Below are 22,461 nucleotides of genomic sequence, written 5' to 3'. Positions count from 1 at the left end.
TAAATATCCAAAACCTTTTCTCTTTTTAATGTGGCGTATTATTCTTATTTCATTAATGTGTAGGTTATGTGTGTGTTTTCCCAACAGAAACGTTAAAGAAATGACAGGACAAATCGACAGTGAAGATGAATATGAATATTCTGATTATTATGACAGCGAAATCTGCAATAAAACGGACGTTGTGAGATTTGGATCCATCGCGACCCCGATGTTCTTCTCCGCTGTGATCGCGCTGAGTCTCGTGGGCAACGTCTTAGTCCTTGCTATCTTGGTGCTGTACTAAACCCTTCGATCGCTCACAAATACGTTCATTCTAAACCTGGCGCTCTCGGACTTGGTGTTCACGTTCGGACTTCCGTTCTGGGCGTACGATCACCTGTGGGGGTGGACGCTTGGAGAAGAAACCTGCAAAGCGGTTAATTTTGTCTTCTATGCCGGCTATTACAGCAGCATCGTTTTCCTAACGATGATGACTATCCACCGCTACCTGGCCGTGGTCCATCCGCTGGCTGACTTCGGAACTAGTAAGTGTTGCTATGGCATCATCGCCTCCATCATAATCTGGATGGTGAGTTTGTCCGCGGCGATCCCATCCCTCCTCTACACCAAGGTCCTGGAAGATCCCCACGACCCCAGTGTACTGTACTGCACTTACGACGACATAAACTGGAAAATGGCTTCAGCTTTCCAGCAGAACGTCGTTTTCGTGCTGGCGTTTTCAGTTATCGCTTTCTGTTACGGCAACATTCTATCGACAATCCTTCGCTCGAGATCGCACTCGCGGCACAGAACCGTGAAGCTCATCTTCACCATCGTGGTGGTGTTTTTCGTGGGATGGGCGCCGTACAATACCGTGGTATTTCTAAGGTCTATGACCGATTTGTCGGTGTACCCGTTCACCCAGTGCGAAATCAGTACCGGAGTGGATTATGGGTTCTACGTCTGTCGTATGATCGCCTTCTCTCATTGCTGCCTGAACCCCGTCTTTTACGTCTTTGTTGGCATTAAGTTCAGGTCGCACCTGAAGATGATTCTGCGAGGGATCTGCCAACCACAAGCCACCGGCGAAACATATCGCCGCAACAGCAGGCTTAACTCTCACTCGCATGGCTCAATGTATTAAAACAGCACGAACAATTAAAACAACTAACTATTTACTAATTGAAATAACATATTTTAAATTAAAAATGCACTTATTGAACAATAAAAATTCAACATTATTACCGGGACGGTAGCCTATTCGAGTAGCCTATTCTACATTTAAGATTTTGTCTCCACTGAACCCTGCACGTATTGCTGCTTGACGAGAAAAAGTTCGTGATTTGAATCGATCATGTACAAAACTGCTTGGAAACACTGTCTGTACAGTGTTTATGTGTGGCTACTTTTGTCAACGACGCAAATTTCTTTGTCCACTTACGTTGGCCAGAACCCCGTTTAAATGGGCCAGTAGCCTATAACAACTGCCACATTGAATGAGGGGGGGATAATGGTAACCACCCTCCACAAACCTTTAGTTTTTAACACAAAGACTTATTTTGTTTTTCCAACCATGTTAAGGAGGCGCTTCACATGCTTGTCGTGCTGGTTTCAAAAAACTACATTTCCCTTTGTGTGCGCTGAAATGCAACTACAAAAAGCGGCTTGGTGACTGTTTGTCATGGGTAGGCTACTAGTCCTTAAGGCTTAAACGGGGAATTATCTTTATGTTAATCTTGGGTTTTACTTTAGGCTAGTCAAATATCTTCTTATTGTACATTCGTAGTCTCGTATGATATCCTGACGTATATTCAAAGAAAACAGAAAAAAAAAAAATTCTTCGTGTAGGCTACTTTCATAGAGGAGGATTAAAACATTGCGGTGTTATGCAATGCTTTAAAATCGTATGTAACCTGTAAGGATGTTTGCGTTTCAATGGTGCTACTTAAATATACATTTAGAACTGCATTAAACTGTAAAAGGTTAAGAGTTAACACGCAATTGTTGATACGCGTAACTGTGCTGATCAACCTAATCCTGCTGCTTGCTAAATGTAGCTAATAATAATAATAATAATAATAATAATAAATAAGAAACCAGTATTTTAGGCTTTCGGCAGTTGGTTCATAGACTGTTACAGCTGTGAATTTTGTAAAGCTCCATTATATGTTTATTTTCCATGAGAAATGCTAGCTTTCCATAGCTGTTAGGTGGCCGGTTGATTGAATCTTTTTTATGTTATTTTATTTTATTTTATTTTTTTAATGCAATACCTTGCCCTGTAACAACAATAACAGGCTGCCTGTCCCAAACGACAAATAAATACTGTGGAAAAATCATCGCTTGTGTTGTTCTTGTAATTGTTGTCGTTGTTTCTATGAAAAGAGCCAGCCACCTAATGGATAAAGCATTCGCCTACGTAAATGGAGGAGGTTACGAGTTTGAGTCCCATTCAGGTCAGAATGGTACACCACAGTAAGAAGCCTGATTGTGTTACGTAAATTTTTTTAAAACAGGTGGAATGCTCAGCTTTGTTAGACATCCCAGTGGGGACAAGGCATCACTATACTCATCACTCAGTTATTCAGAAATCAGCAGGGCAGTCGCGATCAACAGGAACGGAGCTTTAGCCTCAGAACCTCCGCTAATTTAATATCATATGGAATTATATTAATAATAATAATACACATACACATACACATAAACACGGAATATCACAATCACAGAATTAATCACTGCATGCATGCGCTGTGGTAAAAGCGTTCTCTCCACAATTACATGAATTAATCCTCGAGTCCACCAGAGGGCAGCATGGCACATTTCCTGAGAAACGTGTTCCATCCATCCGATGTGACACAGGGCTTTCACAAACAAGCAATTCTTTTTTCTGATAAGTGTGGCCTTGATTTGCTGCCAATGCGTGTTACTGTGTAATAAAACAAAGGTCAGGTTCCAGCATAATATTTGAGTATAGTATAGTTTTACTTATTAAATGTACACCTGCTCAACTTTTCTGTTCACATTTTAGGTGAACAGTGACAAGGCGCTTACTGTGTGCGTGTCCGGGGGTGTCATCAGTTCTAGCCCTGAAAGCATAAAAGCAAGGAAGATCTGGATCCCGCCCAAAACCCAGGATAGAGGGGCCGAGTGAATGTGGTCTGGACTCTGCGCCGGAGGGTCACTGGGTCTAACGCAGTGCTCTCATTACTGTGTCAGAAACACAACCCAAACCAACCAGAGGGAGACCAGCGCAACTCCCAGGACTTGTTACTTCCCAGAGTCCCACAGTCAACACCCTCTCCTTTCCTGCTGATCTCTTTACATTACATTACATTACATTACAGGCATTTAGCAGACGCTCTTATCCAGAGGGACTTACACAACTTTTTACATAGCATTTTTACATTGTATCCATTTATACAGCTGGATATATACTGAAGCAATTTTGGTTAAGTACCTTGGTCAAGGGTACAACGGCAGTGTCCTTACCCGGGAATCGAACCTGCGACCTTTTGGTTACAAGTCCACTTCCTTACCCACTGTGCTGCACTCCGTCCTCCGTTCGTCTTTATATGGGACTGCTAAAGAAACCCCTTTCCCTCTTCACTCAGCCTCCCAGTGTCACGGTACAGGGGCTAGGACCCAGGCGCAGAGTAAGGAAGACAAACTCAAAAGGGAAAATTAACAAAGACTTTACTAACAAAAGGGCAAACACAAATGGGGAACAGAAAAGGCCACGATGGGCAAAAACACAAACTCCAAAAATATCTAAGAAAACAGAAAACAAGATGAACTCAAAAACATGGGCAGGGCAGAACACAGGCAGGCAGGGTACAAGGGTAGGTACATACGGTCAGAAACAAACACAAGTAGGAAACAAACACAAGGAACCAGCACCTGAGTCAAGGGGACAAAGAACTTAAATAGACAGGGGGTAACAAGACACAGGTGAACTCAAAAAACAATCAAACCAGAAAAGGAGGGGATAACAAGACACAGGTGGGAACAATGATAGAATAACGAGACAATAATGGAAAACAATAATACAATTAACCGGGGAATGAGCAGGACACAAAACAGAAGTTCCGCCATCTGGCGGCCCAACAAGGAAAAAACAGAAACAGTAAAACAGAACCATGACACCCAGTAACAGCGTCCAGAGAGACTCTCTCTACACAGCCGTCCCCGTCCCAGAAGAGTGTAGGCGGTTACAGCAGCGAAGGGGGGGGTCCAACTCCATAATTAATGTCCATGGTTTGTTCAGAAATCACATATGAATGAGATGTTTGGGTGTCTACATACTTTCGTCCATGTAGTGTATATACATGCTGGGGATGACCCCTCCGGTCACTTGTATTTTTATACTTCAAATATTTTCTTTTAAATCTCATCAGATTTTTCTTCTCATGATAACTCTATCCTTCTTCCCAAAATACACAAAAGTTTTAAAAATACACAAACATTTATATTTCATTTATGTATTCGTCATTTTATTTACGTATTTCTTCCTCACTGCAGTGTTTTTTCTCTCACTCTGATTACAGCTGATCTCCCTCATCCCAGATCACACAGATTTACAGGAGATCCAACATCTACCCCAAACGCAGGATAGAGGGGCTGAGTGAATGTGGTCTGGACTCTGTGCAGGAGGGTCATTGTGTCAGAGACGCTGTAGAAGGACAGAGTTCCTGCCCTGTGATCCAGGTACACTCCTATTCTGGAGGAGGGGGGAACAGGGATTTCAGTGCGCTCAGCATTGTGCCAGAAAGTGTAACCGCCGGAAGAGCCGCGCAGACTCCAGGACTTGTTATTAAATCCCAGACGACAGTCATGACCCCGCCCTTTCCTGCTGATCTCTTTATATAACACTGCTATAGAAACCCCATCCCCACTCCACTCAGCCTCCCAGTAACAGCGTCCAGACAGACCCTCTCTGCACAGCACTTGGGCCCGGCACTCAAATCTCTCTGGATGATCAGGATATGACTGGATCTCTCCCACACGGGTCACCTTTCTGTTCCCCTCAGACAGATGGAGGCATTTATGCGCTGTGTTGGGGTCCAGTGTGAGCTGACAGGAATCTGATGGAGGAGAAGGTTAAGATTTAATGAAGACAGGTCTATCTAAAGTCTACCTATGATACAGTATATTCTTGTTTCTTATAGAGATAGGCTGGTGTGTGTGTGTGTGTGAGTGTGTTTAAATAAATAATGAAATAAGCTCAGGCAGTGGTTATTGGCTCTCAGTAATTAACACTGGCCTGCCTGCTAAGTTACTGCTTAACCCTGTTTTCAGTTGTCACAGTTCCAGTACCTTTAATGACCAAATCTGCAGTGGTGGTTTGCAGTTTCCCCCAAACCCACCGTCCGTCAGGACACTAAGGTCAGTCTGATGGCCCTGTTTTTTTATCCTGGCCACGGCAGTAGAGCTTTGGCAGGAAATTCATTTCAGAAAATTGTAAATATGTGCACTTTACAGGGTGCATTACTTGGGGTGTAGCTCGTAGAGGACTATACATGAGCTCATGGGGCTCAGTGACATTGGTGGTTTGAATCCAGCTGCACTCTAAAGTCCTAAAAAAAAGTCCTAAAAATATATATATATATATGTATATTGCCATCCAGGCAGTCACAAATTTGATTTTGAATTTTCTGTTTGATGGCTCTGGAAAATCCCAGGACATATTTTCCTCAAATAAAATTTGGATTTAGCTGCTCCCCCCCCACCCCCCATCTGCAAGATGTAGAATGGCAAGCAGACTAGTGTGTGTGTGTGTGTGTGTGTGTGTTTCAGATGAGATATTCAGAGCGAGCACTCACACTTTAAGAAATCCTCTCTGGTCCTGGGCTCTACAGCATGGGCTTCTTTCACTGCAGGAACAGAGTGAGAGAAAAGGACAAAAAAATAAATATATATATATATATGCAGGGGGAGATTTAAGGATGATGTCGACACATGGATTTAGAATATTATACTCCATATATTTGCTCCAATGTATCATTGGTTAAGGGTTAAAATATTTTAACAACCTGATTCAGAAGTTTTGACCAGTTCCACCTTGCAGAAATCCTCCAGTTGCTCTTTTAGTTCAGAGACAAATTTTCTCACAGCCTCAAAAGAGATGTGTGGACTGACAGTGATGCTGGGCAAGTCTTCAGGTCCAGGAGGGACAGAGAGAGACTGACAGCTCTGTAGACAGACAGACGGACAGACAGAGAACAGTCTCAACTCAGATTCTTGTGTAGATGTCAGTAACAGATCTTTCTAAATGAGGAACACCCCTCACCATGTATGTACAATGTACATAGTGCTGACGGTTAGAGAGCCAGTGATGTTACCTGGAGGAAATGGATGTGATCCTCTGTGTGTGAAAGCTGCTCCAGCTCAGCGTCTCTCCTCCTCAGCTCAGCAATCTCCTGCTCCAGTCGCTCCAGGAGTGCTTCAGTCCGACTCACTGCAGCCTTCTCCTGATCTCTGATCAGCTCTTTCACCTCAGAGCGCCTTCTCTCAATGGAGCGGATCAGCTCAGTAAAGATCCTCTCGCTGTCCTCCACTGCTGCCTGCGCAGAGCGCTGTTAGGAGACAGAGAGAGGGGGGCTGCACATTTTAACTAGGCCTTTCACTCAGCTCTTACTGGGACCCCAGACAGCCTGTTCCCCACAGTGTGGCTCAGTGGGATTGAGCCCCACAGGGCTGGAAAGTGGCCCAACACTGGGCTCCTCACTGGCTGACTGGAGGAGAGCCCTGACTGAGCCCTGAAATGGCTCTTCCAGCAACCAGCTGTTGTCTTCTCCTCTGGTCAGTACCCACCTTGAGTGACTGCACAGCCTGTCTCAGATCCTGCAGCTCCTTCTCTCTCTCCTGGATTTTCTGCTGGAAATTATTCCGTGTCGCCCCCAGCTGCTTCTGCGGATAGATTATTTTCCCAGTTATATCTTATCATATACCAAGGCTCAATGTTTCAACTACATTTTCACATTCTAAATTAAAATGAATACTTGTACATGTTTGATGTACAGTGGTTTAGGTTTTCATTTGATGCATTTTTCTCCACAGCAGAGGTTCTGCCGGCCAGAGGGAAATACTTTTGGGGTTCTGACATTAGGGGACAAATAAAATTATAATGGACAAACCAATTAAATTGTTTCTAAAGTGCACTGGCAGTTCAACAGTGTGACTTTTTCACTTTTGAAGATATAAAATATTATGCTAATTTACGGGAAGCGGCTAATTTTAAAATTTGTATTAAAGCAAACAGCTGTTATTTTCTGGCATGTTGAAAACTGCTAGTTAAAAATGTCAGTCCTTACCTGTTTCTCAGTCCTTTCTGCTGCAGCTGAGACTGTATCATGGCCTTTGTGTTCATCCATCACACACTGATAACAGATACACTGCTGATCGGTACGACAGTAAACCTCCAGCAGTTTGTCATGATGAGAGCAGATCTTCTCCTGCAGCTTTGCAGTGGCTTTGACCAGTTTGTGCTTCTTAAAGGCAGGAGATTCATAGTGAGGCTGGAGGTGAGTTTCGCAGTAAGAGGCCAGACACACCAGACAGGACTTGACAGCTTTGCGCTTTCTCCCAGTGCAGACATCACACGCCACGTCTCCAGGTCCAGCGTAACAGTGAGCAGGAGGAACAGTTTGGAGTCCTGTTTTCTTCAGTTTCTCCACCACTTCAGACAGCATGGTGTTTTTTCTCAAAACAGGCCTTGGGGTGAAAGTCTCTCTGCACTGGGGACAGCTGTAGACACCAGCATGATCATCCTGATCCCAGCAGCCCTTAATACAGCCCATACAGTAACTGTGTCCACAGGGAATAGCCACCGGATCCTTCAGTAGATCCAGACAAATCGGACAGCTGAACTGGTCCTGATCCAGTAAGCCTCCACCTTCAGCCATTTTACTGCTCACGCTGACAGAGACAGAGTTGAGTTTCGTTTCTCTGAAACTGCGTGACAGAGAGAGTGGGAGTAACTTCCTGGTTCAGCCCACAGCAGCAGGAGGTGTGGTGTTGGAGTCAGGCCAGGCTGAGCAGAGCAGGGAGTGTAGAGAGAGAGCAGACTTTCACCAGCTCGTGAAACACTCAGTCTCTCTCACTGCACGGCTGCTCACAGCTCTCAGTCTGGACTGACTCAGGCGTTCGTTCTCAGTCAGACTCTCTGTTTATGCGCTCTTCAGCGTGCTGTTCGAAAATACGGAGACGGAGAGAGAGATTAGTGAGACCAGCCTAACAATGGCACAAGACTCTACTTGGGAGCAGCCACTGCAGCCGCGGGACGCTCCTGTGCCCACTGCACCTGTGGGACGGTCCTGGGCCCAGTGCAGCAGGGGGACGGTCCTGGGCCCACTGCAGCAGGGGGACGGTCCTGGGCCCACTGCAGCAGGGGGACGGTCCTGGGCCCACTGCACCTGTGGGACGGTCCTGGGCCCAGTGCAGCAGGGGGACGGTCCTGGGCCCAGTGCAGCTGGGGGACGCTCCTTGGCCCAGTGCAGCAGGGGGACGCTCCTGGGCCCAGTGCAGCCGCGGGATGTGCCTGTTCCCACTGCGGCGAATATCGCTGACTGTCCTCCGGGAGTGCTACTGTGAACAGGGCAGGCTAAGAGGACGCCACGGTCTGAACACACATCTCTTCAGACTCTCCCTTGGCCAACTCTGACTCTACTTCTTCGCAGGTTTGCCCCCCAATCCAGAATCAATCGAGTATCGTTTGTATCTGGATTCTTCTAGCACTTTCATGTTGCACTTGTATCTTCATCTAGCAATTGTGTGTTGAACTTATATGTTCGTCTTGATGTGGCTCTTTAACATGTCTCTTGTAATCATGCCTCACCTCTAGTTTATGACTTGCCATAACTTTACTGACTTGGCCTATATTTACTGTGCAAACTAGACTTGATGTTCGTGACTATGGATAACTGACTTCATGAGAATTGCACCTTATCAGACCTGTGTTCTCGATTTGTTCTATCAACTCCCCGGGATTCACTTATTGCACGTTGCTTTGGATAAAAGTGTCTGCCAAATAAAATGCAATGTAATGCAGGGATATGACATCAATAACAACAGCATGAATTAAATTGAATTTATTTGTTTTTTAAGGAAGAAAACCTCTCAAAAGTTTCTAAAACATTTACACCATTCTACAATTTAAAATGAAACCATTTGATGACGGTTACCAATAAAGAGCTGAGCTCTGTGGAAAGGCTCGCTGTGTCCTGTCCAGTCCCTCCCCTCCTGAGCGGAACCATTAAAACTGGAGCCAATGGGGCCCCGGCGTGCTCAGCGGCTGCAGCTGCTTCGGTCCCTCTGGTGGTGAAACTGTGTCACTGCAAGAGCCGCACGCCGTTGTTCTTCAGGCCGCTTCATGCTTTCCGCGTCCGCGTGTCCGCGAGGGTCCGCTTAGGTCCGCGTGACGTGAATGTCGTCATCCGCCCACGTCCGCGAGCGTCCGCGCGCAGCCCAAAATCTGTGACCACGCGAATAACAAAATGGATGCTTGTTCGGGAAATGCGTGGAACACGGACCCTCAGCTGTAGTATGAGTGGAAACGCGTGCTCGTCCGCGCGACCGGTACAAGCCCGCAGCTGTCCGCGGACGCAGAATGCAGAAAGTATGAAGCAGCCTTTAGGGATACCGAGCAGGACAAGAAGACGAAGTAGCAATAGGACAGGCGGGCGTGGGAGCGCTTATGACCCTCCTGAGCAGCAGTAAGAGTGTAAACGGTCCTGTGCGGTCTCCGGTGTGAGACTGAAGATGGCGGCCGCGTTCTGGTGCGGCACGAACACATTTAGGCACGTTCTCGTGTCATTACCTAAGCACTTCGGCTGCAGGGGAGCGGTGGTGAGGCACTTCCTGTATGAGGGGGTGCGGAGGTGAGGCACTTCCTGTATGAGGGGGTGTGGTGGTGAGGCACTTCCTGTATGAGGGGGTGCGGAGGTAAGGTACTTCCTGTATGAGAGGGTGCGGAGGTGAGGTACTTCCTGTATGAGGGGGTGCGGAGGTGAGGTACTTCCTGTATGAGAGGGTGCAGAGGTGAGGCACTTCCGGCATGAGAGAGTGCGGAGATGAGGTACTTCCTGTATGAGGGGAAGAATATGACGGGAGACTCACAGAGGCCAAAGCCCTGCTTTTCATTCCGCCCTCCCCCAACGCCCCCCCCCCCCCACCAAGCCCTGTGCCTGTTTTAAGCTTCTCTTCCTTCCTCTAGTCCCCTCCACAAAATAAACATTTCTCTTCACACCTCTGCCACCGAGCTGTCCCACAAATTTAAGTAAGAGGAGAGAAAATAAAACATACGTTTCTTACCTCGCTAAAAAGCCAGGGTAGAGAGACTCTGAGAACGAATGATAAATTTCTCTTTCTCCCCTCAGAGAATGTGGTCTGGACTGTGCAGGGTTTGTAAAGGAGTTTTTATTGAAGGCCGAAAAGTCTTACAGAACAACGCCCAACAAAACATACATGATACATTTATAACTTATTTGAATCACAGCACTTCTACTCTGTACTGAAATCAGCTTCTTAAAGACATGACAATAACCCATCCTATTTTAAGGCCAGCCAGCGTCACATTGGTACGAAGGACACCTGAACATAAACTACAGAATGACTTTCTACAAACAGTGTGATCATTACAAAGCATTTATAAATTTCCCGTGTGGAAGAAGCAGAAATGAAAGCAGAGGATCCTATTTTCTAAACCCACATATTTACCGTCTTATTCCAGCTTTACCTCTCTTCAGTTTTTGATCCCAGATTTTCAGGTTTTTTTCTTTGGATGGGCAGTAGTGTTTGTGGACCTGTTCACTTAGTGTCACATCCTCCTGCAATCCAGTGGAATATCTGGGACTGTCGATTATGTCAGGACGAGTTTGGAGGAATGACGTTGAAGTCTCTTCCAGTTATGTTTTTATTTTTCTTATTTCACATGATGTTCAAATAAAAAATTCTCTAAAAAAGCACTTTTAAAAAATGTTGCGCCTGCTGTTAAATTAATGTTCCCAATGTTTGAGCCCCTCAACAGACCCTGAAATTTAATATTTTATTTACATCTCAGTATTTCACTGCAGTGTTTTTCACTACCTCTAAATACAGCCAGTCTTCCCTCTGCCTCATCCCAGATCACAAAGGTAAACAGAGGATCCACCACCATAAACCCCAAACCCAGGATAGAGGGGCTGAGTGAATGTGGTCTGGACTCTGTGCAGGAGGGTCATTGTGTCAGAGACGCTGTAGAAGGACAGAGTTCCTGCCCTGTGATCCAGGTACACTCCTATTCTGGAGGAGGGGGGGGCAGGGATTTCAGTGTGCTTATTATTGTGCAGGAAATAATAATCGCCGTAAGAGCGCCCCAAACTCCAGGACTTGTTATTAAATCCCAGACCACAGTCATTACTCCGCCCTTTCCTGCTGATCTCTTTATATGAGACTGCTATAGAAACCCCATCATTCCCACTCCACTCAGCCTCCCAGTAACAGCGTCCAGACAGACCCTCTCTGCAAAACACTTGGGCCCAGTGCTCAAATCTCTCTGGATGATCAGGATATGACTGGATCTTTTCCACACGGGTCACCTTTCTGTTCCCCTCAGACAGACGGAGGCGTTGATTCACAGTGTTGGGGTCCAGAGTGAGCCGACAAGAATCTGATGGAAGAGAGGTTAAGATTTAATATGAGGACAGGTCTATCTATAGTCTACCTATGATACAGTATATTATTGTTTCTCATAGAGAGAGGCTGGTGTGCGTGTGTGTGTGTGTTTAAATAAATAATGAAATAAGCTCAGGCAGTGGTTATTGGCTCTCAGTAATTAACACTGGCCTGCATGCTAAGTTACTGCTTAACCCTGTTTTCAGTTGTCACAGTTCCAGTACCTTTAATGACCAAATCTGCAGTGGTGGTTTGCAGTTTCCCATAAACCCACCGTCCGTCAGGACACTAAGGTCAGTCTGGCGGCCCTGTTTTTTTATCCTGGCCATGGCAGTAGAGCTTTGGCAGGAAATTCATTGCACAAAATTCTAAATATGTGCACTTTACGGTGTGCATTACTTGGGGTGTAGCTCGTAGAGGACGATACATGAGCTCATGGGGCTCAGTGACATTGGCGGTTTGAATCCAGCTGCAATCTAAAGTCCTAAAAAAAGTCCTAAAAATATATATATATGTGTATATTGCCATCCAGGCAGTCACAAATTTGATTTTGAATTTTCTGTTTGATGGCTCTGGAAAATCCCAGGACATATTTTCCTCAAATAAAATTTGGATTTAGCTTCTCCCCCCCCACCCCCCACTTGCAAGATGTAGAATGGCAAGCAGACTAGTGTGTGTGTGTGTGTGTGTGTGTGTGTGTGTGTGTGTGTGTGTCTCAGATGAGAGATTCAGAGCGAGCACTCACACTGTAAGAAATCCTCTCTGGTCCTGGGCTCTACAGCATGGACTTCTTTCACTGCAGGAACAGAGTGAGAGAAAAGGACAAAAAAATAAATATATATATATGCAGGGGGAGATTTAAGGATGATGTCGACACATGGATTTAGAATATTATACTCCATATATTTGCTCCAATGTATCATTGGTTAAGGGTTAAAATTTTTAACAACCTGATTCAGAAATTTTGACCAGTTCCACCTTGCAGAAGTCCTCCAGTTGCTCTTTTAGTTCAGAAACAGATTTTCTCACAGCCTCAAAAGAGATGTGTGGACTGACAGTAATGCTGGGCAAGTCTTCAGGTCCAGGAGGGACACAGAGAGACTGACAGCTCTGTAGACAGACGGACAGACAGACAGAGAACAGTCTCAACTCAGATTCTTGTGTAGATGTCAGTAACAGATCTTTCTAAATGAGGAACACCCCTCACCATGTATGTACAATGTACATAGTGCAGACTGTCAGAGAGCCAGTGATGTTACCTGGAGGAAATGGATGTGATCCTCTGTGTGTGAAAGCTGCTCCAGCTCAGCGTCTCTCCTCCTCAGCTCAGCAATCTCCTGCTCCAGTCGCTCCAGGAGTCCTTCAGTCCGACTCACTGCAGCCTTCTCCTGATCTCTGATCAGCTTTTTCACCTCAGAGCGCCTTCTCTCAATGGAGTGGATCAGCTCAGTAAAGATCCTCTCACTGTCCTCCATTGCTGCCTGCGCAGAGTGCTGTTAGGAGACACAGAGAGAGGAGGGCTGTACATTTTAACTAGGCCTTTCATTCAGCTCTTACTGGTGCACCAGACAGCTTGTTCCCCACTGTGTGGCTCAATGGGATTGAGCCTCACAGGGCTGGAAAGTGACCCAACACTGAGCTCCTCACTGGCTGACTGGAGGAGAGCCCTGACTGATCCCTGAAATCGCTGTTCCAGTAGCCAGCTGATGTCTTCTCCTCTGGTCAGTACCCACCTTGAGTGACTGCACAGCCTGTCTCAGGTCCTGCAGCTCCTTCTCTCTCTCTTGAATTCTCTGCTGGAATTTACTCTGTATCGCCCCCAACTGCTTCTGTTGATCAAGTATTTTTTTCAATTATATTATAGTACAATGCATTCACATTTGTTAAATAATATCACTATGTTTAACACTAAATATAATAAATAAGCGTCATTTTATTTGAAATTCTGCAGATCAGTTTGTAAAAGTGAACTGGTCTTTTATGTAAAGCTTCTACACTGTGTGAGTGAACTAGCTGCTCCAGCCATGTTGATTCCCATTCAGGGAGTGAATAGGGGGGTGAGGGGTGTGAACAGAGCTGTCACAGAGAGCTGACTTGGGTTCACTTCCTGCTCTTATTGCTTTATCACGTGGACTTCAGACCTGAAATCACTGCCTTTTAAAATTATTTTTTCAAATGTATTCAACTTTACTTTATATATATATATATATATATATATATATATATATATTCAATAACATAACAGGTCTTAATTTTACATACCGTAGTTATAAGCTAAAATGATATCTATCATTACTGTAAAAAAGCTTGAGTGTCATGTTTAAGAGTTCCAGTCCTTACCTGTTTCTCAGTCCTTCCTGCTGCAGCTGAGACTGTATCATGGCCTCTGTGTTCATCCATCGTACACAGATAACAGATACACTGCTGATCAGTACGACAGTAAACCTCCAGCAGTTTGTCATGATGAGAGCAGATCTTCTCCTGCAGGTTTCCAGTGGCTTCCACCAGTTGGTGCTTCTTAAAGGCAGGAGATTCATAGTGAGGTTGGAGGTGAGTTTCACAGTAAGAGGCCAGACAAGCAAGACAGGACTTGACGGCTTTCAGCTTTCTCCCAGTGCAGAAATCACACGCCACGTCTCCAGGTCCAGCGTAACAGTGAGCAGGAGGAGCAGCTTGGAGTCCTGTCTTCTTCAGTTTCTCCACCACTTCAGCCAGCATAGTGCTTTTTTTTAAAACAGGCCTTGGGGTGAAAGTCTCTCTGCACTGGGGACAGCTGTAAACACCAGTATGATCATCCTGATCCCAGCAGCCCTTAATACAGCCCAAACAGAAACTGTGTCCACAGGCAGTAGTCACCGGATCCTTCAGTAGATCCAGACAAATCGCACAGCTGAACTGGTCCTGATCCAGTAAACCTCCACCTTCAGCCATTTTAATGCTCACACTGACAGAGACTGAGTTAAGTTTTCGTTTCCCTGAAACTGTGTGACAGAGAGAGTGGGAGTGACTTCCTGGTTCAGCCCACAGCTGCTGGAGGCGTGGTGTTTTGTTCTGAGGCCAGGCTGAGCAGAGCCGGGAGTGTAGAGAGAGAGCAGACTTTCAGCAGCTCGTAAAACACTCAGTCTCTCTCACTGCACGGCTGCTCACAGCTCTCAGTCTGGACTGACTCAGGCGTTCGTTCTCAGTCAGACTCTCTGTTGATGCGCTCTTTAGCGTGCTGTTCGAAAATACGGAGACGGAGAGAGAGATTAGTTAGACCAGCCTAACAATGGCACAAGACTCTACATGGGAGCAGCCACTGCAGCCGCGGGATGTGCCTGGACCCAGTGCAGCCGCGGGACGGTCCTGGGCCCACTGCAGCCGCGGGATGTGCCTAGACCCACTGCGGCGAATATCGCTGACTGTCCTCCGGGAGTGCTACTGTGAACAGGGCAGGCCAAGAGGACGCCACGGTCTGAACACACATCTCTTCAGACTCTCCCTTGGCCAACTCTGACACTACTTCTTCGCAGGTTTGCCCCCCAATCCAGAATCAATCGAGTATCGTTTGTATCTGGATTCTTCTAGCACTTTCATGTTGCACTTGCATCTTCATCTAGCAATTGTGTGTTGAACCTATATGTTCGTCTTGATGTGGCTCTTTAACATGTCTCTTGTAATCATGCCTCACCTCTAGTTTATGACTTGCCATAACTTTACTGACTTGGCCTATATTTACTGTGCAAACTAGACTTGATGTTCGCGACTATGGATAACTGACTTCATGAGAATTGCACCTTATCAGACCTGTGTTCTCGATTTGTTCTATCAACTCCCCGGGATTCACTTATTGCACGTTGCTTTGGATAAAAGTGTCTGCCAAATAAAATGCAATGTAATGCAGGGATATGACATCAATAACAACAGCATGAATTAAATTGAATTTATTTGTTTTTTAAGGAAGAAAACCTCTCAAAAGTTTCTAAAACATTTACACCATTCTACAATTTAAAATGAAACCATTTGATGACGGTTACCAATAAAGAGCTGAGCTCTGTGGAAAGGCTCGCTGTGTCCTGTCCAGTTCCTCCCGTCCCGAGCGGAACCATTAAAACTGGAGCCAATGGGGCCCCGGCGTGCTCAGCGGCTGCAGCTGCTTCGGTCCCTCTGGTGGTGAAACTGTGTCACTGCAAGAGCCGCACGCCGTTGTTCTTCAGGCCGCTTCATGCTTTCCGCGTCCGCGTGTCCGCGAGGGTCCGCTTAGGTCCGCGTGACGTGAATGTCGTCATCCGCCCACGTCCGCGAGCGTCCGCGCGCAGCCCAAAATCTGTGACCACGCGAATAACAAAATGGATGCTTGTTCGGGAAATGCGTGGAACGCGGACCCTCAACTGTAGTATGAGTGGAAACGCGTGCTCGTCCGCGCGACCGGTACAAGCCCGCAGCTGTCCGCGGACGCAGAATGCGGAAAGTATGAAGCAGCCTTTAGGGATACCGAGCAGGACAAGAAGACGAAGTAGCAATAGGACAGGCGGGCGTGGGAGCGCTTATGACCCTCCTGAGCAGCAGTAAGAGTGTAAGCGGTCCTGTGCGGTCTCCGGTGTGAGACTGAAGATGGCGGCCGTGTTCTGGTGCGGCACGAACACATTTAGGCACGTTCTCGTGTCATTACCTACGCACTTCGGCTGCAGGGGAGCGGTGGTGAGGCACTTCCTGTATGAGAGGGTGCGGAGGTGAGGCACTTCCTGTATGAGAGGGTGCGGAGGTGAGGCACTTCCTGTATGAGGGGGTGCGGAGGTGAGGTACTTCCTGTATGAGAGGGTGTGGTGGTGAGGCACTTCCTGTATGAGGGGGTGCGGAGGTAAGGTACTTCCTGTATGAGAGGGTGCGGAGGTGAGGTACTTCCTGTATGAGGGGGTGCGGAGGTGAGGCACTTCCTGTATGAGGGGGTGTGGTGGTGAGGCACTTCCTGTATGAGGGGGTGCGGAGGTAAGGTACTTCCTGTATGAGAGGGTGCGGAGGTGAGGTACTTCCTGTATGAGGGGGTGCGGAGGTGAGGTACTTCCTGTATGAGAGGGTGCAGAGGTGAGGCACTTCCGGCATGAGAGAGTGCGGAGATGAGGTACTTCCTGTATGAGGGGAAGAATATGACGGGAGACTCACAGAGGCCAAAGCCCTGCTTTTCATTCCGCCCTCCCCCAACGCCCCCCCCCCCCAAGCCCTGTGCCTGTTTTAAGCTTCTCTTCCTTCCTCTAGTCCCCTCCACAAAATAAACATTTCTCTTCACACCTCTGCCACCGAGCTGTCCCACAAATTTAAGTAAGAGGGGAGAAAATAAAACATACGTTTCTTACCTCGCTAAAAAGCCAGGGTAGAGAGACTCTGAGAACGAATGATAAATTTCTCTCTCTCCCCTCAGAGAATGTGGTCTGGACTGTGCAGGGTTTGTAAAGGAGTTTTTATTGAAGGTCAAAAAGTCTTACAGAACAACGCCCAACAAAACATACATGATACATTTATAACTTATTTGAATCATAGCACTTCTACTCTGTACTGAAATCCGCTTCTTAAAGACATTACAATAACCCATCCTATTTTAAGGCAGGCCAGCGTCACATTGGTACGAGGGACACCTGAACATAAACTACAGAAGGACTTTCTACAAACAGTGTGATCATTACAAAGCATTTATAAAATTCCCATGTGGAAGAAGCAGAAATGAAAGCAGAGGATCCTATTTTCTAAACCCACATATTTACCGTCTTATTCCAGCTTTACCTCTCTTCAGTTTTTGATCCCAGATTTTCAGGTTTTTTTCTTTGGAATGGGCAGTCATGTTTGTGGACCTGTCCATTTGGTGTCACATCCTCCTGCAGTCCAGTGGAATATCTGGGACTGTCGATTATGTCAGGACGAGTTTGGAGGAATGACGTTGAAGTCTCTTCCAGTTATGTTTTTATTTTTCTTATTTTACATGATGTTCAAATAAAAAATTCTCTAAAAAAACACTTTTAAAAAATGTTGCGCCTGCTGTTAAATTAATGTTCCCAATGTTCGAGCCCCTCAACAGACCCTGAAATTTAATATTTTATTTACATCTCAGTATTTCACTGCAGTGTTTTTCTCTCACTCTGATTACATCTGATCTTCCCTCTGCCTCATCCCAGATCACACAGTTTTACAGAGGATCCAACTCTCCAAACCCCAAACCCAGGATAGAGGGGCTGAGTGAATGTGGTCTGGACTCTGTGCAGGAGGGTCATTGTGTCAGAGACGCTGTAGAAGGACAGAGTTCCTGCCCTGTGATCCAGGTACACTCCTATTCTGGAGGAGGGGGGGGCAGGGATTTCAGTGCTCTCAGCATCGTGCCAGAAAGTGTAATCGGCGGAAGAGCCGCACAAATTCCAGGACTTGTTATTCTCTCCCAGAGCAGAGTTATTAATCCGCCCATTCCTGCTGATCTCTTTATATGACACTGCTATAGAAACCTCATCCCCACTCCACTCAGCCTCCCAGTAACAGCGTCCAGACAGACCCTCTCTGCACAGCACTTGGGCCCAGAGCTCAAATCTCTCTGGATGAGCAGGATATGACTGGATCTTTTCCACACGGGTCACCTTTCTGTTCCCCTCAGACAGATGGAGGCATTTATGCGCTGTGTTGGGGTCCAGTGTGAGCTGACAGGAATCTGATGGAAGAGAGGTTAAGATTTAATATGATGACAGGTCTATCTAAAGTCTACCTATGATACAGTATATTGTTGTTTCTCATAGAGAGAGGCTGGTGTGCGTGTGTGTGTGTGTGTGTTTAAATAAATAATTAAATAAGCTCAGGCAGTGGTTATTGGCTCTCAGTAATTAACACTGGTCTGCATGCTAAGTTACTGCTTAACCCTGTTTTCAGTTGTCACAGTTCCAGTACCTTTAATGACCAAATCTGCAGTGGTGGTTTGCAGTTTCCCATAAACCCACCGTCCATCAGGACACTAAGGTCAGTCTGACGGCCCTGTTTTTTTATCCTGGCCACGGCAGTAGAGCTTTGGCAGGAAATTCATGGCAGAAAATTGTAAATATGTGCACTTTACGGGGTGCGTTACTTGGGGTGTAGCTCGTAGAGGACGATACATGAGCTCATGGGGCTCAGTGACATTGGCGGTTTGAATCCAGCTGCAATCTAAAGTCCTAAAAAAAGTCCTAAAAATATATATATATGTGTATATTGCCATCCAGGCAGTCACAAATTTGATTTTGAATTTTCTGTTTGATGGCTCTGGAAAATCCCAGGACATATTTTCCTCAAATAAAATTTGGATTTAGCTTCTCCCCCCCCCACCCCCCACTTGCAAGATGTAGAATGGCAAGCAGACTAGTGTGTGTGTGTGTGTGTGTGTGTGTGTGTGTCTCAGATGAGAGATTCAGAGCGAGCACTCACACTGTAAGAAATCCTCTCTGGTCCTGGGCTCTACAGCATGGACTTCTTTCACTGCAGGAACAGAGTGAGAGAAAAGGACAAAAAAATAAATATATACATATGCAGGGGGAGATTTAAGGATGATGTCGACACATGGATTTAGAATATTATACTCCATATATTTGCTCCAATGTATCATTGGTTAAGGGTTAAAATTTTTAACAACCTGATTCAGAAATTTTGACCAGTTCCACCTTGCAGAAGTCCTCCAGTTGCTCTTTTAGTTCAGAAACAGATTTTCTCACAGCCTCAAAAGAGATGTGTGGACTGACAGTGATGCTGGGCAAGTCTTCAGGTCCAGGAGGGACACAGAGAGACTGACAGCTCTGTAGACAGACGGACAGACAGACAGAGAACAGTCTCAACTCAGATTCTTGTGTAGATGTCAGTAACAGATCTTTCTAAATGAGGAACACCCCTCACCATGTATGTACAATGTACATAGTGCAGACTGTCAGAGAGCCAGTGATGTTACCTGGAGGAAATGGATGTGATCCTCTGTGTGTGAAAGCTGCTCCAGCTCAGCGTCTCTCCTCCTCAGCTCAGCAATCTCCTGCTCCAGTCGCTCCAGGAGTCCTTCAGTCCGACTCACTGCAGCCTTCTCCTGATCTCTGATCAGCTCTTTCACCTCAGAGCGCCTTCTCTCAATGGAGCGGATCAGCTCAGTAAAGATCCTCTCACTGTCCTCCATTGCTGCCTGCGCAGAGCGCTGTTAGGAGACACAGAGAGAGGAGGGCTGTACATTTTAACTAGGCCTTTCACTCAGCTCTTACTGGGACCCCAATCAGCCTGTTCCCCACAGTGTGACTCAGTGGGATTGAGTCCCACAGGGCTGGAAAGTGGCCCAACACTGAGCTCCTCACTGGCTGACTGGAGGAGAGCCCTGACTGATCCCTGAAATCGCTGTTCCAGTAGCCAGCTGATGTCTTCTCCTCTGGTCAGTACCCACCTTGATTGACTGCACAGTCTGTCTCAGGTCCTGCAGCTCCTTCTCTCTCTCCTGGATTCTCTGCTGGAATTTACTCTGTGTCGCCCCCAGCTGCTTCTGTTGATCAAGTATTTTTTTCAATTATATTATAGTACAATGCATTCACATTTGTTAAATAATATCACTATGTTTAACACTAAATATAATAAATAAGCGTCATCTTATTTGAAATTCTGCAGATCAGTTTGTAAAAGTGAACTGGTCTTTTATGTAAAGCTTCTACACTGTGTGAGTGAACTAGCTGCTCCAGCCATGTTGATTCCCATTCAGGGAGTGAATAGGGGGGTGAGGGGTGTGAACAGAGCTGTCACAGAGAGCTGACTTGGGTTCACTTCCTGCTCTTATTGCTTTATCACGTGGACTTCAGACCTGAAATCACTGCCTTTTAAAATTATTTTTTCAAATTTATTCAACTTTATATATATATATATATATATACATATATATATATATATATATATATATATATATATATTCAATAACATAACAGGTCTTAATTTTACATACCGTAGTTATAATCTAAAATGATTTCTGCCTTTACTGTAACAAAGCATGAGTGTCATGTTTATGAGCTCCAGTGCTTACCTGTTTCTCAGTCTTTTCTGCTGCAGCTGAGACTGTATCATGGCCTCTGTGTTCATCCATCGTACACAGATAACAGATACACTGCTGATCAGTACGACAGTAAACCTCCAGCAGTTTGTCATGATGAGAGCAGATCTTCTCCTGCAGGTTTCCAGTGGCTTCCACCAGTTTGTGCTTCTTAAAGGCAGGAGATTCATAGTGAGGTTGGAGGTGAGTTTCACAGTAAGAGGCCAGACAAGCAAGACAGGACTTGACGGCTTTCAGCTTTCTCCCAGTGCAGACATCACACGCCACGTCTCCAGGTCCAGCGTAACAGTGAGCAGGAGGAGCAGCTTGGAGTCCTGTCTTCTTCAGTTTCTCCACCACTTCAGCCAGCATAGTGCTTTTTTTAAAAACAGGCCTTGGGGTGAAAGTCTCTCTGCACTGGGGACAGCTGTAAACACCAGTATGATCATCCTGATCCCAGCAGCCCTTAATACAGCCCAAACAGAAACTGTGTCCACAGGCAGTAGTCACCGGATCCTTCAGTAGATCCAGACAAATCGCACAGCTGAACTGGTCCTGATCCAGTAAACCTCCACCTTCAGCCATTTTACTGCTCACACTGACAGAGACAGAGTTAAGTTTCGTTTCTCTGAAACTGCGTGACAGAGAGAGTGGGAGTGACTTCCTGGTTCAGCCCACAGCTGCTGGAGGCGTGGTGTTTTGTTCTGAGGCCAGGCTGAGCAGATCAGGGAGTGTAGATAGAGAGAGCAGACTTTCAGCAGCTCGTAAAACACTCAGTCTCTCTCACTGCACGGCTGCTCACAGCTCTCAGTCTGGACTGACTCAGGCGTTCGTTCTCAGTCAGACTCTCTGTTTATGCGCTCTTTAGCGTGCTGTTCGAAAATACGGAGACGGAGAGAGAGATTAGTTAGACCAGCCTAACAATGGCACAAGACTCTACATGGGAGCAGCCACTGCAGCCGCGGGACGCTCCTGGGCCCAGTGCACCTGTGGGACGGTCCTGGGCCCAGTGCAGCCGCGGGACGGTCCTGGGCCCAGTGCGGCGAATATCGCTGACTTTCCTCCGGGAGTGCTACTGTGAGGCAGGCTAAGAGGACGCCACGGTCTGAACACACATCTCTTCAGACTCTCCCTTGGCCAACTCTGACTCTACTTCTTCGCAGGTTTGCCCCCAATCCAGAATCACTCACGTATCGTTTGTATCTGGATTCTTCTAGCACTTTCACATTGCACTTGTATCTTCATCTAGCAATTGTGTGTTGAACTTATATGTTTGTCTTGATGTGGCTCTTTAACATGTCTCTTGTAATCATGCCTCACCTCTAGTTTATGACTTGCCATAACTTTACTGACTTGGCCTATATTTACTGTGCAAACTAGACTTGATGTTTGCGACTATGGATAACTGACTTCATGAGAATTGCACCTTATCAGACCTGTGTTCTCAATTTGTTCTATCAACTCCCCGGGATTCACTTATTGCACGTTGCTTTGGATAAAAGTGTCTGCCAAATAAAATGCAATGTAATGCAGGGATATGACATCAATAACAACAGCATGAATTAAATTGAATTTATTTGTTTTTTAAGGAAGAAAACCTCTCAAAAGTTTCTAAAACATTTACACCATTCTACAATTTAAAATGAAACCATTTGATGACGGTTACCAATAAAGAGCTGAGCTCTGTGGAAAGGCTCGCTGTGTCCTGTCCAGTTCCTCCCCTCCCGAGCAGAACCATTAAAACTGGAGCCAATGGGGCCCCGGCGTGCTCAGTGGCTGCAGCTGCTTTGGTCCCTCTGGTGGTG

The 22,461-nt window shown here is 46.1% G+C and overlaps 4 protein-coding genes across 4 annotated transcripts; 1 reads left to right on the top strand and 3 right to left on the bottom strand.

Moving 5' to 3' along the window:
• Positions 1 to 131: 131 nt before the first annotated feature.
• On the top strand, positions 132 to 2,318 carry LOC118226034 (chemokine XC receptor 1-like). Its single transcript, XM_035415282.1, has one exon. The coding sequence runs from the start codon at positions 467 to 469 to the stop codon at positions 1,121 to 1,123; it is 657 nt and encodes a 218-aa protein (XP_035271173.1). The 5' UTR covers positions 132 to 466; the 3' UTR covers positions 1,124 to 2,318.
• A 1,702-nt stretch (positions 2,319 to 4,020) lies between these two features.
• Positions 4,021 to 7,923, bottom strand: LOC118225984 (tripartite motif-containing protein 16-like). Its single transcript, XM_035415176.1, has 6 exons — positions 7,290 to 7,923; positions 6,790 to 6,885; positions 6,318 to 6,551; positions 6,009 to 6,168; positions 5,799 to 5,849; positions 4,021 to 5,060 (listed from the first exon to the last, which is right to left on the bottom strand). The coding sequence occupies exons 1-6, from the start codon at positions 7,878 to 7,880 to the stop codon at positions 4,534 to 4,536; spliced, it is 1,659 nt and encodes a 552-aa protein (XP_035271067.1). The 5' UTR covers positions 7,881 to 7,923; the 3' UTR covers positions 4,021 to 4,533.
• Positions 7,924 to 10,373: 2,450 nt separating this feature from the next.
• On the bottom strand, positions 10,374 to 14,839 carry LOC118225975 (tripartite motif-containing protein 16-like). The gene is made up of 6 exons (XM_035415161.1): positions 13,969 to 14,839; positions 13,362 to 13,457; positions 12,888 to 13,121; positions 12,579 to 12,738; positions 12,374 to 12,424; positions 10,374 to 11,623 (listed from the first exon to the last, which is right to left on the bottom strand). The coding sequence occupies exons 1-6, from the start codon at positions 14,557 to 14,559 to the stop codon at positions 11,091 to 11,093; spliced, it is 1,665 nt and encodes a 554-aa protein (XP_035271052.1). The 5' UTR covers positions 14,560 to 14,839; the 3' UTR covers positions 10,374 to 11,090.
• A 2,211-nt stretch (positions 14,840 to 17,050) lies between these two features.
• LOC118225977 (tripartite motif-containing protein 16-like) lies at positions 17,051 to 21,645 on the bottom strand. Its single transcript, XM_035415164.1, has 6 exons — positions 20,651 to 21,645; positions 20,027 to 20,122; positions 19,553 to 19,786; positions 19,244 to 19,403; positions 19,039 to 19,089; positions 17,051 to 18,295 (listed from the first exon to the last, which is right to left on the bottom strand). Exons 1-6 carry the CDS (start codon positions 21,239 to 21,241, stop codon positions 17,766 to 17,768), a joined length of 1,662 nt encoding a protein of 553 aa, XP_035271055.1. The 5' UTR covers positions 21,242 to 21,645; the 3' UTR covers positions 17,051 to 17,765.
• Between the last annotated feature and the right edge of the window lie 816 nt (positions 21,646 to 22,461).

This window comes from Anguilla anguilla, chromosome 4 (genome assembly GCF_013347855.1).
Source record: "Anguilla anguilla isolate fAngAng1 chromosome 4, fAngAng1.pri, whole genome shotgun sequence".
In the NCBI taxonomy this organism is placed as follows: domain Eukaryota; kingdom Metazoa; phylum Chordata; class Actinopteri; order Anguilliformes; family Anguillidae; genus Anguilla; species Anguilla anguilla.
The sequence above is the reverse complement of the archived record's forward strand: the minus strand, read 5'-3'. Positions and strand labels throughout refer to the sequence as shown.

Coding starts and splice junctions, on each gene's coding strand:
- LOC118226034 (XM_035415282.1), top strand. CDS start 467: ATGATGACTATCCACCGCTACCTGGCCGTGGTCCATCCGCTGGCTGAC.
- LOC118225984 (XM_035415176.1), bottom strand. CDS start 7,880: ATGGCTGAAGGTGGAGGCTTACTGGATCAGGACCAGTTCAGCTGTCCG. Junction 5,850..6,008: donor GGTCAAAACTTCTGAATCAG/GTTGTTAAAATA, acceptor CTGTTCCTGCAG/TGAAAGAAGCCCATGCTGTA. Junction 5,061..5,798: donor CAGAGAGGATTTCTTAAAGT/GTGAGTGCTCGC, acceptor CTCCTCCATCAG/ATTCCTGTCAGCTCACACTG.
- LOC118225975 (XM_035415161.1), bottom strand. CDS start 14,559: ATGGCTGAAGGTGGAGGTTTACTGGATCAGGACCAGTTCAGCTGTGCG. Junction 12,425..12,578: donor GGTCAAAATTTCTGAATCAG/GTTGTTAAAAAT, acceptor CTGTTCCTGCAG/TGAAAGAAGTCCATGCTGTA. Junction 11,624..12,373: donor CAGAGAGGATTTCTTACAGT/GTGAGTGCTCGC, acceptor CTCTTCCATCAG/ATTCTTGTCGGCTCACTCTG.
- LOC118225977 (XM_035415164.1), bottom strand. CDS start 21,241: ATGGCTGAAGGTGGAGGTTTACTGGATCAGGACCAGTTCAGCTGTGCG. Junction 19,787..20,026: donor AGACTGTGCAGTCAATCAAG/GTGGGTACTGAC, acceptor GTCTCCTAACAG/CGCTCTGCGCAGGCAGCAAT. Junction 19,404..19,552: donor ATCACATCCATTTCCTCCAG/GTAACATCACTG, acceptor GTCTGTCTACAG/AGCTGTCAGTCTCTCTGTGT.